This window comes from Talpa occidentalis, unplaced genomic scaffold (genome assembly GCF_014898055.3).
Source record: "Talpa occidentalis isolate TD23 unplaced genomic scaffold, MPIMG_talOcc4v2.1 talOcc4.2, whole genome shotgun sequence".
NCBI classification, from domain to species: Eukaryota; Metazoa; Chordata; class Mammalia; order Eulipotyphla; family Talpidae; genus Talpa; species Talpa occidentalis.
In genome coordinates, this window is record NW_023602073.1 from 41,823,936 (window position 1) to 41,839,020 (window position 15,085).

At 52.0% G+C, this 15,085-nt stretch overlaps 1 protein-coding gene and 1 pseudogene across 1 annotated transcript; one reads left to right on the forward strand and one right to left on the reverse strand.

Annotated features, from left to right (window-relative positions):
- The first annotated feature begins 9,049 nt into the window (after positions 1-9,049).
- LOC119253194 (ATP synthase membrane subunit K, mitochondrial) lies at positions 9,050-9,402 on the forward strand. Its single transcript, XM_037520811.2, has one exon. It carries the CDS (start codon positions 9,113-9,115, stop codon positions 9,287-9,289), a length of 177 nt encoding a protein of 58 aa, XP_037376708.1. The 5' UTR covers positions 9,050-9,112; the 3' UTR covers positions 9,290-9,402.
- A 2,320-nt stretch (positions 9,403-11,722) lies between these two features.
- On the reverse strand, positions 11,723-14,880 carry LOC119251254 (saoe class I histocompatibility antigen, A alpha chain-like; annotated as a pseudogene).
- Between the last annotated feature and the right edge of the window lie 205 nt (positions 14,881-15,085).

Here is a 15,085-nt window from a genome sequence, read left to right on the forward strand (position 1 = left end):
GCGGCAGCCAGTCACCCCCAGCTGCAAGCAGCAAGCTCCCAGAACGGGGCGTCTGTCTCCCCCCACCCCGGGCCGGGTGCACAACAAGGGCCTGGATAGGCAGGCTGCAAGTGTGTCCTAACCTTACCCGTTTGTAGTCCTAAACTAGCTTGGAGAAATAAGGCCAAACATTTCCAGATATATTTCTCTGAAATGAAGATAAAAAACTAATTGCTTGTGAGCTGAACTGACAGGGACCCTCCCTCAGAATGCTGGGATTTCAAAACGAAAGTCCTGATGACAGTGGCCTCTGAATGTGGTCACCCTGAAGACGCACTCGACTTGGCCCCGGGACTTCCCCCAGCAGGGGACGGCTGTGGGCGCGAGTGTGAGGAAGGCCCGCCCTGCCAGTGCTCAGGAAAGAGGAAGGAGGAAGGAGAGAGGCAGAGCTGGTGTGTTTCTAACACGGCAGCTCCCGTCACCAGCGAAGTAATGAGAAGACAGGCCCCATGAATCCCCGCAGCCACAGGACAGACACTCCAGAAATCTGCGCGAATTCGTTCCATGGCTGCTGCCAGAGTCAATATTCTTGTCGGCAGCGGAGCATTTATATAGATTTCAGAAACGTAGGAGATGAGAAGGAAACTCCCTGAACAAACATGGCAAAGTTTTACAGCATGGAGATTTGGCATGGAGGGCAGCACCCGGTGGCCCGGGCTCCACAGACGCCCGGGAAGGGCCTCCAGGCCACCACCCTCTGTTTGTGCTCGCTGGCTGGCTCAGGGTCAGGTTAGGAGGGTGAAGCCCTCCCACTCCAACATCACAAAAAGCGTCTCCTCTTGCGCCCACTGAGGCGACTCCCGAGGATGTGGGGCCACAGCTGGGTGCACCAGGTGCGGGGCTTGAAGAGAAGTCTTCCGGTCACCCCTTCCTCAGCCCCAGGCTAGTAAGGACTAGTGCTCGCAGCACCCCGCTCCTCACCCAGTCCCCCCCAAGGCTGCCTGCCCCCGAATCCCTGTGGGGCCCCTGTGGTGGGCAATGCCCCTCCTGCACACATTCAGGAGTGCAGAGCAAGCTCTGGGCGGGCAGGGAAGACCCCCCCCACCCCTGCAACAGTCCCCTTGGGGACAACTTCTCTTTGTCCTATGCACATAAAAACCACTAAACCTCCCACTTTTCCTGCCTCTATACCTAACAGCCTCAGCACCCACCTCCTCCCACCCCAGTGTAAACGCTCACAAAACCTTCCAAGTTCATTGCAAAGGTCACGCCCTCCTTTAGCATCGCCTGATCTTCCAGGCAGAGGGACACCCAGGCCCCGCACAGCAGCTTGGCCCTCTCCGACCCCGTGGCGGCAGGGACGTGGCGTGGGCCCACTCGCCTGAGTCGGCTCAAGAGCGACTGAACAGGGACTTGGGGCGGAGGCCAGGGTGTCAGGGAGCAAGCAAAGGCCTCTGCCCCAGGCGGGGTGGGCCAGCAGCCCGGCCCTGGAGGCCGCTCGCCAGCTCCATACCCCTCACCTGCTGTTCCCCTTCCGCAGGGGAAACGCTCCCTTTGGACAACTTAACATGGGATTCTATTAAAAACTAAAAGGAACTCCGCTGAGATAAACAATCTGCCCATGCCAAACCGGGGCCGGAGCTGGCAGTGGGTATGGGTGGGTGTGGGTGGTGGTTGGGTGTGGTTGGGTGTGGGTGTGTGTGGGTGGGGGTGTCGGTGGGTGTGAGTGGGTGGGTATGGGTGGGTGGATGTGTATAGGTGTGGGTGGTGTGGGGGGTGGGTGTCGGGGAGTGGGGGTGGTGTGAGGAGATGGATGGGGGTGGGGGTATGTGTGTGGGTGGGGAGTGTGGGTGGGAGTGAGGGGGTGGGGTGGGTGTGAGGGTGTGGTGGGTGTGGGGAGTGTGGGTGGGTGTGGGGGGGATGTAGGAGTGGGGTGTGGGGGTAGGGTGGGTGGGGGGGTGAGGGGTGGTGGGGTGAGGGGTGGGGGTTGGGTGTGGGGGGTTGGGTGTGGGGTTGGGTGTGGGGGGTGCATGTGGGTGACGATAAGAGGGGAAAGGGGCTCTAGAGGAGGGACTTTCACTTCTTTAGAGTTTGGGGTACCAGCATTTTCCCCCAATGAGCTGATGCTTGTAATGTTTTAATAAAAAAAAGACGCGTTGAAAGAAGCGCCCTCTACCTCCCCCCAAATGCAAAGCACCTGACTTTCTTGGACTTCTGGACTTTCCCTGCCTAGACCCTAGGCCACTGGCTCTGGGCTCCACATGGTTTTTGACGTTTCAGAACCATCTGGATGCATCTGCTCTTCTTTTTGATTCTCTTAATTGACCTTGGTGTCATTTATTACACTTAGCCTTGCGCACTGCCACTGGTTCTGAGATGGGTAGTAGATAAGCTCTGGCAGGTTTCCGCCGGCAGAGACCCCAGATCAAAGTCGTTATTGGAGGAAAACACCTGCTGACCAAGGAGAAAAAAAAGAAAACCAGCAGCTGGAAATGAAGCAAGAGACTTTGTTACAAAAGGGCCTGACCCACAGAAGGTTCCCAGTACCTTGTAATTCACCCCGTTGGACACATGTGGAGTATTTAGTTCAGCATATTTATAATCTCCATAAAATTCTAATTTTCTCCTTGAAGTTCTTCTTTTTTGATTCTCTTAATTTGACCTTGGTGTCATTTATTACACTTAGAAAAATTTCCTAGGCTGGCTTATTGTCAAGATACTTAATTGTTTTGCCACATGTTATGATTGGAAATTCTGGACACTATTTCAGGTAGACTGAGTTTAGTGATGTTGTAACAGGTGGTCCCCGGGAAAAGGGGAAGTTACAGGTTCCCTGCCCCACGCAAAGGAGGGTGGAGCTAAAGAGAGAAGTTAAAAAGCTGCAGAGGAGACTGAGGAATGAAGGAAGCAGGATGGAGCCAGAAGGAGCCCTGGAGGAGGCACATGGAGCAGAGAGACATGTGAAGAAACTGTGCTTGCCTTTTGGTCGTGGACTGGGTGACACAGATGTGGGTGAGACCCGTGGGGAGGTGACAAAGGCAGTTTTTGTCTTGATTTTGATTTTTCTCTTTTCCTCTCAAAATTATCTCCTTATTTCTGATCCTTTTCTGTGGGCCCCCACCAGAAGGTGGCAGACTTGGGGCAGACTTTAGGGCCTTGCTCTGGGCCAATTCTGTTTGGGTGGACTTTTACCCAAAAGTAAAAGTCGGGACGGGTAACTTTGGGTGCTTGATTTAGAAACTATATTCTTTGCCTTCCTTGTATTGTTTCCTAATTGTATTAAGTTCCTTCCCATTAAAGTCTCATATGTTTTGTGTTGATGCGGCAGATGGCAGAACTTTCTTAGAGCAGGCAGGTTTGGGGGCTTTGAGAATTACAAACTTGTAATTGTCTAATCCTACTGAAGTTAAAAACCTACATAATCAAAATCCACAGAAGTAGCGAAGATGTCTTTTTCTCAAGATCAGTACATTATTGCAAGTCTAATAGCCTGTAGACTCTGAGAATGACCCCCAGGGACACTTCGGGACCTCTGGAGTCTCCACTCTCCTGGGCCTGTGGGGATCCCAGCACCAGGAAGCCTCCACAGAGGGGGGAGGGAGGTGCTGACCAAATCCCAGGGCCATCACTCAGGGGAAGGAGAAGCCCCTCCTCAGGTTATGGCCCGGGTGTGACTCATGCTCTTTAGCTCAGCAGGGGCTTCACCTCGGGGTCCTGGTGCTTGTTCCTGCTGCTGACACTGCTCCTAGATTTTCCTGGTGTTGCCCCCAGTCAACCGATGTGGCCTCTTGAGGAAGAAACAGAGGGTTGGTCACTGCAGAGGGAGATTCACTGAAAAGAAGGAGAAGGAGCAGAAATGTGCCTTCAGTGACCTGCCTTTAGTGAGCCTAGTAAGGCAGCTTCCTGCTCACTAAGTTCATAGAGTGGACTGATTTTATTGTCCTTGTCCTTCAAAGATCGTTTTGGAAAGTTGTAGTGTGTGATGCAGCAAAAAGCATGATCTCGCAAAAGGACAAAAACTGTGTTGGATTCCTGACTCTGCTCCTCCTTGTGCAGCCTTCAATAAACCACATAATTTCTCCAAGCACAGTTTTATCCTAAGTACACGGGTGGGGGGGGGTATTAAGTCATGTGAGCATATTGAGGACTCAGCTATGGGACTAGAAACTGCACTCCCTTCCACCTGAAGGAAAGAAAGGTCAGTGATCGGTGACCCCCTACACACCCCCTGTCAGGGTCAGAGGGTCCCCAAGCCTGAGAGACCCTCCTGCTGTCACCTTGGAAGGGCCTTTGATGCACAGACCCTCCTCCCTGACAAGTTGAGGAAATCGGATGAGGGAGACAGAAGACTTGGGGTCATTTCTGGAACCGACAGCAGGACACTGAGGGCAGGGCTGAAAGCAGAGCCAAGTGGCTTCTTGATACTGACCCAGAGCCAGCCCCCATCAGGGCCACTCTGGCCCAGGACAGTCCTCCCTGGACAGGCTGGTCCTAGCGTCCAGCAGGAGGAAAAGGGGCCACGGGCTCTGTGCAGGGGCACCTGCACCCCTGCTTTGCCTTTGGTTTATTCAATAAGTAAGTGAATCCCCATGTTGACAAGACTGAGTTAGATTTGCCATCTTCAGCCAAACAATACCTGATGAATATACCAGGTCACACATACTCTAGAAATAACATGGTGTTTTCATGTGCTCATGTAAAGCCCTATCTCCTCAGGGCTATTGTGTCCTTTTCCTTATCTGTCCAATGATGCATCCTTCACCCCCAGAAATCTCAAGATGATCTTGGGGTATGTGCGACATCTCGGAGAAACCCTGAAGTTCCTCTGTCCTGCAGGTCGAGCAACTGAGAAGTCTTCTGATGCTAGAGTTTTAGCAGGGAAGTCATCTGCATCCACCAATCATATTTACCAACATTTTCCAGGAGTGATGGAGATGCTAGTGTTGCATGCAGTGTTGAGTTAAAAATGCAGGAGTTTCTCTTTCTAGAATACTGCTGATTAGTCCTAGTGGAGCAAGTCACCACAGATTTGTCAGAAGTTCAGAACGTCAGCAAGAGGTTACCCACCTTATGAGACCTAGAATCTTCAGCTTCTGCAGCACTGGGTGACATTTGTACTTGAGATCTTTACAAACCACACCCTCCTGGTTGTCCTAGAGATAAGAAAACACCCTTTTACTTGTGCCACTCCCAAACTCCAACTTCCTAGCTGGATTTTTCACCCCAGGGCTCTAGTATTGGGGATCAGAACACAAGCACACCAGGGGGGCTGCTGTCTCCTCTTGCAGTCACTACTGACAGTGTGGCCAGCACATGTCCTGTTGGTGGGTCTGAGAGTGACTCGGCTGTGACCGGCCTGGCAGAAGCTGTGGCCATAAGAGATACTCCCAGGGGCACCTGAATCTAGGTAGACGCTGCAGGTCCCCTCTGCCAGAAAGGTCCAGTCGTGGCTACGAGGTCATGACTATGCTGCAAGGTGGGGAGGAAGGTGAATAAATGGAAAGAAGAGACAGTCAGGGTGGAGGTGACCACACCAACCTGGTCAGGCCACAGGAGCCTCCTCCCTGGCCCCCCACACGCTCACCCACTCCAGTCTCTGCTCCCCATGGCACTTCAGGCCTTTCTCAACATGGACCCTCACCTGCCTTCTCTGTTCCCCACACCAGGCAGGGAGGGTTCACAGGGCCTGGCATCACCTCCATTTTCTCCCCCACCCCCTTTCCCTGCAGCCAGGAGAACAGACAGGGGCTGAGTGTCCATGAGGTGCCAGGCCCTGAGCTGAGACTCACAGGCATCAGCTCCCCACCCTCACCACGTCCCTAACCTCACCTCACACAGGTGAGGATACTGAGGCTCAGGGAGTGAATCCCTGTGTGGGTCCCACCCGCGTGCTATGGGGACAGGCTGGAGTCCAGGCCCAGGGCGTGGCCCACGCCCCTCAGCACCCGCTGCAGCAGCTCCAGCTTCTGCCCACGCCAAGCCCTGGACCTGCCCCACACCCACACCCAGGACCCTCCCCGCTGTCTCCTCAGGGTTACTCACCTCCCTGTCACCTCCTGCTCCCCCTGGAGCTCAGGGCACCTGTCACCTCCTCAGCTGGACTCTTAGTTACAAACACACAGAGTCCTGGGACTGCTCACTCCGCAACCCCAATCCCCGGTGGATGGAACCCTAAAAATATGTCATTTGAATTAATTAATCAATAAAGTAACATAAAAAGCAGCTCAGGAGGACTCTTGTTTCTGGTAATGGCGGGTTCGGACTTTCACACCAACCAACACACTACAAACAACCATGTGTTTTGTTGGGATTTGCCCTGCTTATGCACGCAGGGATTTCAGATATGTCAAGGGCGATTATGTGAAAAAAGCATCCTGATTCTGTTTGAACAGAGATCAAAATTGGTCATAGTCTTGGGTTAAGGGGATCATACATGGGTTAAACTGGACACTGTGCAAATGTCTGTCTCATGTTCATTGTTGGCTTCTTGTTCCCTTTTTCATCTGCACTCTGAAAACTCAATTCAACACTTTCTCTCACTCCCAGTATTTTTCAGTTTGCACATCATTATAGTGACAACAAAAGCAAAATAAATTTTACAGTAAAAAGAAAAATCTTACCTCAAATCCCAGAAGCTAATACCATAATCCAACGTCTTTTTCCATACATCATTCCAGTGTGGACCATCAGTTCTAGGACATGCCTGCTGAACACATCCTTCCTGACGAAAGAAGGGAAAGAGGTGGGGCCAGTAGTCTGGGTTTATCTGAGATTTTCTCCCTGATGTACTTGGAGGGTGACCCCGGGTAGAAAGGAAAACCCTGGAAATGAGAAACAATAATTTCACCCATGCAAACGTTACACCTTCCTCCAGGAGCTGAGGTAGACCCTGCTCCATCTCTCCCTCCCTTCCTGGACTGTAGACAAAGGCTCAGCTCAGTAACTGGGGTGATCCTGGCCCTGGGTCAGGCCAGCAGGGCACACACTCCTTTCTCCCCCTGTGTGACTCCCTCCAGCTCTGGTCTAGAGAGAAAGTAGCTGCAGCCCATGGAGGCAGTGACCCCCTGGGAAACAGAGGGGCTGCCTGGCTGGAGCTCTCTGACCCCAATGGAGATGAACCTGGAGTGAGCATTAGAGGAGGAGAGAGGGAGCTGTCAGGGGGAGCTGCCCCCACAGCCCAGCAGGGCCCCACCCAGGCTCCTTACATCTAACCAGGGGAAGAGTCCAAAACCCCCTCCTGTCTCCAGATCCTCTGCTGCCTCAAGTCCTGCTCCAAACCTGCTTGATGTGTAATTGTCCCCCACTGTCTTATATGGTGTGGCCTGTCTCTCCTGTCACACACACACACACTCATTCCTCTCACACTGGGAACAAGATCCTCAACACTGGAGTTTTTCTGACCCCGTTTCTGGTCCCCCTCAGAGCCGCCCTCTCTGCAATGTCTCTACTCAGCAGTGTCTGAGCAGCCCCAGGAGTCCCTGCACCTCCTGCCTCTGCCCTTGTGGGAAACCAGCCCCTCACCCTGCATGACAGTGAGGAGGAGAAGGCAAAGTCCTGAGGTCAGTGATGGATGGAGGAGACAATTTATTTTTTCTCTTGATTAAAGAGTTTCGTTTTATTATTGTATTTTTTGAGGTAAGATTCATTTACACCCTGTACATCACTCAGAGGGACAGGTTCACACCTCTTCAGGTGTTACCTCACCACCCCCACCTTCAAAGTACCCAAATCTCCAGCCCTAGTCCTCCGGACCTTCTTACTCCTTCTACTGCCTAGTCTCACCCAACTCTGGTAGCCTCGTTCTGCAGCCAGACTCCAAGGGTTTGACTTGGTATTATCTCCCCCTTTGCATTGTTTCTTTATATCACACATATGAATATCATCTAGTATTTGTTGTTCTCCTGATTTCACTTAGTGTGATTTCTTCCAGTTCCATACACAGTGTTGTAAATTCAAGATTTCATCTTTTTTCACAGCTAGTAGCAGTCCATTGTGTATATTATACCACATATTCTTTGCTACTGCTTCTCCTCCCTGCTCAGCTCCTCCCTCCCTTGGGTGCGGCAGGGAACTTGGAACCTCCCCTTCTCCTGGGGACCACACTGTTACACACTCATCTATTGTTAAGCACATTGGTTGTTTCCATAATTTAGCTATTGGAACATTGTTCACAGGAGCTGAAGACAGAGCTCATATAGCCCTTCAAATTAGTTTTTACATTCTTTGGATAAATACCAGGGAGTGGAAATCTGGGTCACCTGGCAGATGTATATGTTAATACTTTAAGGAAACTCCAAACTTTTCTCCACCGGGCTGGTAGGGCTGGACCAATTCCCACCAATGTATGAGGGTTCTTTTCCCCACACCCTTGCCAACACTTGTTTTGGTGTGAGGTGGTGTCTCATTGTTCTGATCTGCATCCCCTGGTATTGTGAGATGTGCATTTTCCACGTGCCTGTGGAAGATGCATGTGTCATATGCATCTTCTTTGGAGATGTTTCTACTTAGCTCCCCTCCCCATGTTTTGATTGGGTTAATTGTTCTGGTTGTTATGTGTGTTATTTATGTAATTTGGATGTATGATGTGCAAATATTTTCTTCCACTCAGTATGATGTGTTTACATTTAATGACAGTTTCCTTCACTGAGAAAGAATTTGTTAATTTGATGTGGTTCCGCTGGCCTATTTTTGCTTTTGTTTCCTTGCAGCACAGAAGATATCGAGGGCAGTGAATCTAGTCTGTAGGACACATTATGGTGTCCACACCATTGTATATTTGTCTGAACGCCACAGCGTGGACACCGCCAGGAGAGAACCATAAGGGAAGCCAAGGGCCGTGGGAGATGATGATGTGAAGGTTCATCATGTGACAGACATGCCGTGTGAAATGTTTCACAAGTCTTCCTTCCAAAGACAACGTGCACACAAAAGAAAATTTTACGTTCAAGAATATACATAAACACACACACACTCACCATAACCCTACAGTGAGCCAGGTAGCCTACCCAAAACCAGATACTAGGGAAGATTTTTGAAAGTTTCTTTTAAAGACAATCATAGACAGGAGCGGCCGCTTTGCGCACTTTGAAGGACACTGTCTGAGGGGTTCGTTCCTGCTGCAAGGATTGAAATCATGGCAGGTGCAGAAAGTGATGCCCAGTTCCAGTTCACTGGCATTAAAAAATACTTCAACTCTTACACTCTCACAGGTAGAATGAATTGTGTGCTGGCCACATATGGAGGAATTGCTTTGCTGGTCTTATACTTCAAGTTAAGGTCTAAAAAAACCCCAGCTGTGAAAGCAACATAAAGGGATTCTAAACGCATCCCATCTGTTCAGTTCCCATGCCTGGAGAAGCTAGTGTCAACTCATTATGTGATAATTTGTACAATAAATTATGAACCTGGAAAAAAAAAAAAAAATAAAGACAATCATAGACAGTCTACATAGTCCAGCTATTTACCCAACTTGTTTGAAAACTTGTATTAGGAAAAAAACCCTGTATGGAAGTAAGTGTTTACAGCAAAACACCCACTAGTGTGAGCTGCCTATGGTGACATCCTTCCAAATACAACAGTAACTACTAAATAAATGGAAAAATTGCATATTTGTAAACTTGATGCACTGAACAACCGTCACCTCTATGGTCTCTTCCCCCAAACCCACCGGCCCCGGGCAAAGACCTTAAACTGAGCCATCACTCTCAAGCAGCTCCTCACTGTGTCGTCAAATGCAGGCATGTCTGAGAAACTGTGAGCCAGAGGCATGTTAAGGACACCAGGTGGGTCTAGGACTTCATGTGGTGTCTAGGATGGGATGTCAGAGCATAAAAAGGACAATAGGAAACATTAAAGAAACCCAAATAAAGTGTGGAGTTTATTGAAACTGCGTCAACATCGTTTCTTTAGCTTCACAAATGACTTAGTAGTCGTGTGAGATGTTAACAGTTTGGAAGTGATGTGGGTTATATAGCAACTCTACTACCTTCGCAACTTTTCTGTAAATTTACCAGTATCCTTTAAAATACCGTTAACAAAGTTATAGGTTGTAGAAAGAAAAAGTGATCTACTATCTGCTTTTCCCAGATTTTGCCATGAAGGGACTGGAGAGAGGGGCCCCAGGGAAAAGCTGGAAACCTCACATCTAGGACAGGCTCCGGAGCCTACTCTCCTCTGAGCCCAGCTTCTGTGACTCCTCACAGAGCATGTCACCCCCAGGACGTCGCCCTCCAGGACCCCCAACTCTGCCCACCTCAGCCCCGCCCCGTCCTGGCGGCTCCACCAGAATCCGGAACAGCGCGGCAGCGCCCCCGTGTGGCCACAGGGCTGAGCACAGGAGACCAGAGCTGCCCTTTCTCCTGCTCAGTCAGGCCCTCCCCAGGCTCCCTGGGCTCCCAGAGGCAGGACGAGGTCCACTGTCATGTTAGAGGTCCTCAAACTTCCTCCCTAGCGAGTGACTATGGACACAGGACTCATGGAAGAGCCCGGTCTCCATGTCATAATAGCAGGTTCCCAGGCTCAGGCCACATGCCACACACACCTCCACTCATAGTGACAACAATGCCCCCTCTGCTTCTCTCCCAAGTGCTGCTCTCTCCTGCCCCCACCCCCAGCCCCACGCAGAAAACAGGAGACCCCAGGCTAAATGAGTCGGCAAAATCATCTCTACCACCAGATACTCCTGTGTTTAGGGGCCACCTGTGTCTTGTGGGGACAATGATGGATGCCTCCTGTTGCTATTAGAGACAGGGACACACAGAGAACATAAGGCCTGATCTCAAAACATGAAAAAGAACAGGCATAAAGTAATTAAACCAAACAAGTAAAATATATACACACAGAGTATGAGGACCGAGGCCCTAACTGTGCCTGGGGTGACCTGGACGCCGAGCCTCCACCCACATCCTGGAGACAGGACAGGCCCAGATGGGGTCTGAGTCCCTGTAATCATAGGCCCTGCTGTAATCATAGGACAGGTGCTATTGAAGGACAAGGACAAAGGAGCAGAGAAATGACCCTAAGAAGTGACCATGTCAAAGCCCATGACGCACTGAGCACCAACTGGATACAGGCCCCGTCCCCCTCGGCTCCTCACAGCCTCTCCCAGCCCCACCTACACAGGCTCAGCACAGCAAACCTGCAGTTCGGGCTGGTCCTCATGCCTCTGATTTATGTAATCACAAATTTTAGTAACACCACTACTGAACCCATCAATCCCACATGACAAGGTAAGAAAAATAACTTCAAAGCTGTAATAGTATTTTCAATTGGGAAGTGGACATTATTCCTCAGGAAAACACAAAGTACAGGCAGGTGGGAGTCAGCCCCGCCCCTGCTGGAGCAATAAAGTCATCAGAGACAGAACACAGGTCAGTGCGGGCAGGGTCCTGGTGGACATGAGCAGCCCAGTCTCCCCACCTCTTTACATTATCAATTAAAAGACAGAATCATTCATAGGCCATTTGCAACAAGAAAACCAATGGATGTTGAAGGCATGAAGTGAAGATGAGAAGAAATCCTGCATCACTTGGTCCCCACAGCTGTCTCACACTGTGAAGGAAAATGATCATGAACAACGTTAGGGAAGTGTCGACATTCTCGATAGTCCACCGCATTCTCAGAATGTCCCCTCAGAGCTTCCCCATCACCTGGTCCCATCCTCTCTGCCCCAGCCCCTCCCACTGCAGGTCCCAGGGTCTCACCTTTAGGGGCTAGCAGAGAATCATGAGAATCCAGAGAACTATCACTGCCTGGAGGAGAACAAAACAGAACCTGGTCAGAGCCATGAGAGATGAGACCACAGGAGGGACTGATGGGGGTGACTCCCCCATGGGCTCCATCTACACTGTCCCCACAGGCTCAGGGATAAACCCTTGATCCACACTTACCTGCAGCCTGAGTGTAGCTTCCTCTTTGTCTACCTGGAGGAAGAAATATCCTGTGAGACCACAAAGGAGTCAGGCCATGAAGTCTTAAATGAATCCCCTAATCTGGGCCACAAGGAATGTTCCAGAAATGTGACTGAAGACCCTGGGCAGGGCCAGGAAATATGAGGAAAGGAGATGAGAGGAGGCTGGAGCAACCACCTCCTGGAGTCTGTCCTCAGCAGGTACCTTCCCCTCTGACATTTGCTGGGAGTCAGAACCCCATCACCAGAATTATCAAGGTGAACAAGTGGTGATTCATTTTCATAAATGGTTTACAAAGAGCGAGGAGTAGCAATTTACTCCATACTGGTCACACACTGTGTGGATGGTACTTCCCATTACCAGGTAGGACAAGTTCTCTCTGGGACATGAAAGACCCCAGTGGACAAAATCCCCCACTCCTTTCCCTACCTGAGTGCTTCTTCCTCCACATCACAACTGCAGCCACTGCTGCTCCAGTGAGCACAGCTCCAAGGAGGACCAGGCCAGCAATGAGGCCCATGTTGGGGTCAGTAGGGACAGTGAGCGGAATAGGGGGCACTGGAATGGAAAGTGAAGGTGAGAACCTATCACTCAGGCCTCCATCCTGAGCCAGTTGAGGTTCTCCAGAAAGGCTCTTGATTCCTCTCTGTCCATGTTCCCTCCTTACCCCAAGTCAGGACTCGGGGCTCCATCAGCCCCTCATGGTGTACATGGTATGTGTATCTCTGTTCCTCTCCAGAAAGCACCACCACATCAGCCCACTTCTGGAAGGTTCCATCTCCAGTAGGCTTGGTCTCCACCAGCTCAGTGTCCTGGATCAAGTTCCCCCGTCTCACTGCCAGGTCAGGGTGATGTCCGCAGGGTAGAAACCCAGGGCCCAGCACCTCAGGGTGACCTCATGGTCAGAGGTGGGGTGGTGGGTCACCTGTGTCTTTGGGGCATCTGAGGAGAAGGGTCAGAACATTCACACTTTGGATTTTCCTTCATGGGACTGACCCTCATGTGACCATCCTCAGAATAGACAGGGAAGTGGGTTTGGAAGAGGAAGCACAAAACCTATAAACCATCCTGACCGGGGGAGTCTGGGATAATCTGTTTTTTAGAACGGGTAAATCAGGGTAAGAGCTCAGGATAGGAAGATGCAGGTCTCCAAGGTGGACAACATGGTCTTATGCTCCTGACCTGGGGACTCAGAAAAGCTGGAGTCAGATCTGAAAATGTTAATTTTTCCAAAAACAAGACACAGTGAGAAACTGAGTGTTCCCAAGATGGTTGCGGGGTCAACGGGATCAGATGAAGGTGAGTTCAGGGATGGTCCATCCCCTCCAGCTCAGGAGAGGCTGGATTCCTTAACTGTCCTTCGTAAAAGTAGGGCTCTGGGGCGAGTCTCTAGCACAGAAGAGGAAACCCAGGAGGTCTCCTCCCTCTCTGACCAGAAAGAGGTGTGTGTTCTGACCATTACTCCATTTTCCCCTGGGGTGTCACCCTGAGGAAGAGCTGAAGCCCTTGGAGGATTTGCAGCACCTTACTCGAGCCCTGCAGCGTCTCCTTCCTGTTCTCCAGGTGTCTGAGCAGCCACTCCACGCACGCCCCCTCCAGGTAGCTCCTCAGGTGATCCGCCTCCGCGGCCGCCTCCCACTCGCGCCGGGTGATCTGAGCGGCCGTGTCCACCTCGGTCCAGGAGCGCAGGTCCCGTTTCAGGGCGATGTAATGGGCGCCGTCGTAGGCGAATTGATCGTACCCGCGGAGGAGGCGCCCGTCTGGCCCCAGTTCGCAGCCAGACATCCTCTGGAAGGTGTGAGAGCCTGTCCCCGCCCCGTCACCCCGCATCGCCACGCGTCACCCCGCCCGCCCCCGAACCCGCTAATGAAACTAAAACCCCTGAACAAAGTCCCGCGGATTCTTCCCCATCGAGGTACGGGGTGCCCACCAGCTTCGGGTGTTGCTCGGACGTGGAGTTTGGGGTTACCCGCCGTCAGTGGGGATGGGGGTCACGCCCGGAGCCCAGGTTCGCTCACCGGCCTCGCTCTGGTTGTAGGAGCCGCGCAGGGCGCGCAGGTTCTCTCCGAACGTCTGCGCGTTGGCCTCCGCTGTCCGCGTCTCCCCTCCCAGCACTCCGGCCCCTCCTGCTCCGCCCAGGGTGCCCGCGGCTCCATCCTCTGGCCCGGGGAGTCGCTGTCGAACCGCAGGAACTGCGTGTTGTCCACGGAGCCCAGGGCGATGTAGTGGGGCTCCCCGTTGCCTTTGCCATTGTCGGACATCGCGGTGTGGAAACACCTCAGGGAGTGGGAGCCTGGGGGCGGGAGGGAGACCCGGGCTGGGGAGACGAGGCGGGAGGGGAGGGCGCGAGGGGGCTCCTGAGATTGTTTAGGGGCGGCGGGATGAGAAGGGCCGAGACTCCGAGGTCAAGAGGAGGAGGGGCCTGGGAGGGACAAAAAAACGGCCAGGACAGGTCGGGTTTGAGGGGGACACCGGGGCTGGCAAAGGCAAAAACATGCCTTTACCGGGTCCAGCGCCGCCGCTGCAGCCACCAGGGGCCCCCTGCCTCCCCCTCCTCTGTGGTGGTTTCCCTCCTGACCAGCACTCACCTGCCCAGGTGGCAGTCAGGGCCAGTGCCCCAAGAGCAGCAGCAGGAGGGGCGGCGGCCCATGACTCTCACCTAGCCGTCCTGGGAGGCCCGGAGTCCAGGCATGTGGGTGCAGACTGTGTAACGGGAGTCACTGAGATGCTGATTGGCTGCTCTGAAAACCCTTCGGGCAATGGGGAGTGAGAACTGGAGGTGAGTCTTGAGTCCAGGCTTGAGGGCCCCACTCAGGTGAGAGGGAGGAGTGGAACTGCAGGGAGCTGGGGAATCCTCAACAGTAACCTTCATGCCCGGGACACCGCCCTGGGGTCCAACACCTGAGAGTCACACCCAGGACCTGGGACTTTGCCCTGCACCCTCCCCTCTGCACCCAGACCTTTGTCCTGGCCCTGGGACTGCCTCACCCATTCTCAAACATTTTTTTTTTCAGTCTTACAAATTCCTAAGGACCCCCAAGTATAATTTTATGCAGATAAAACTATCAATCTTCACCACACAAGGAATAAATCATTTAAACATGTTTTTATTTCATTTAGAAGATTATTAATAATCCAATGCATGTTAACTTTTAAAGACAAATAACTTTCTGAAAATCATCATGGTAGTGAGAAGT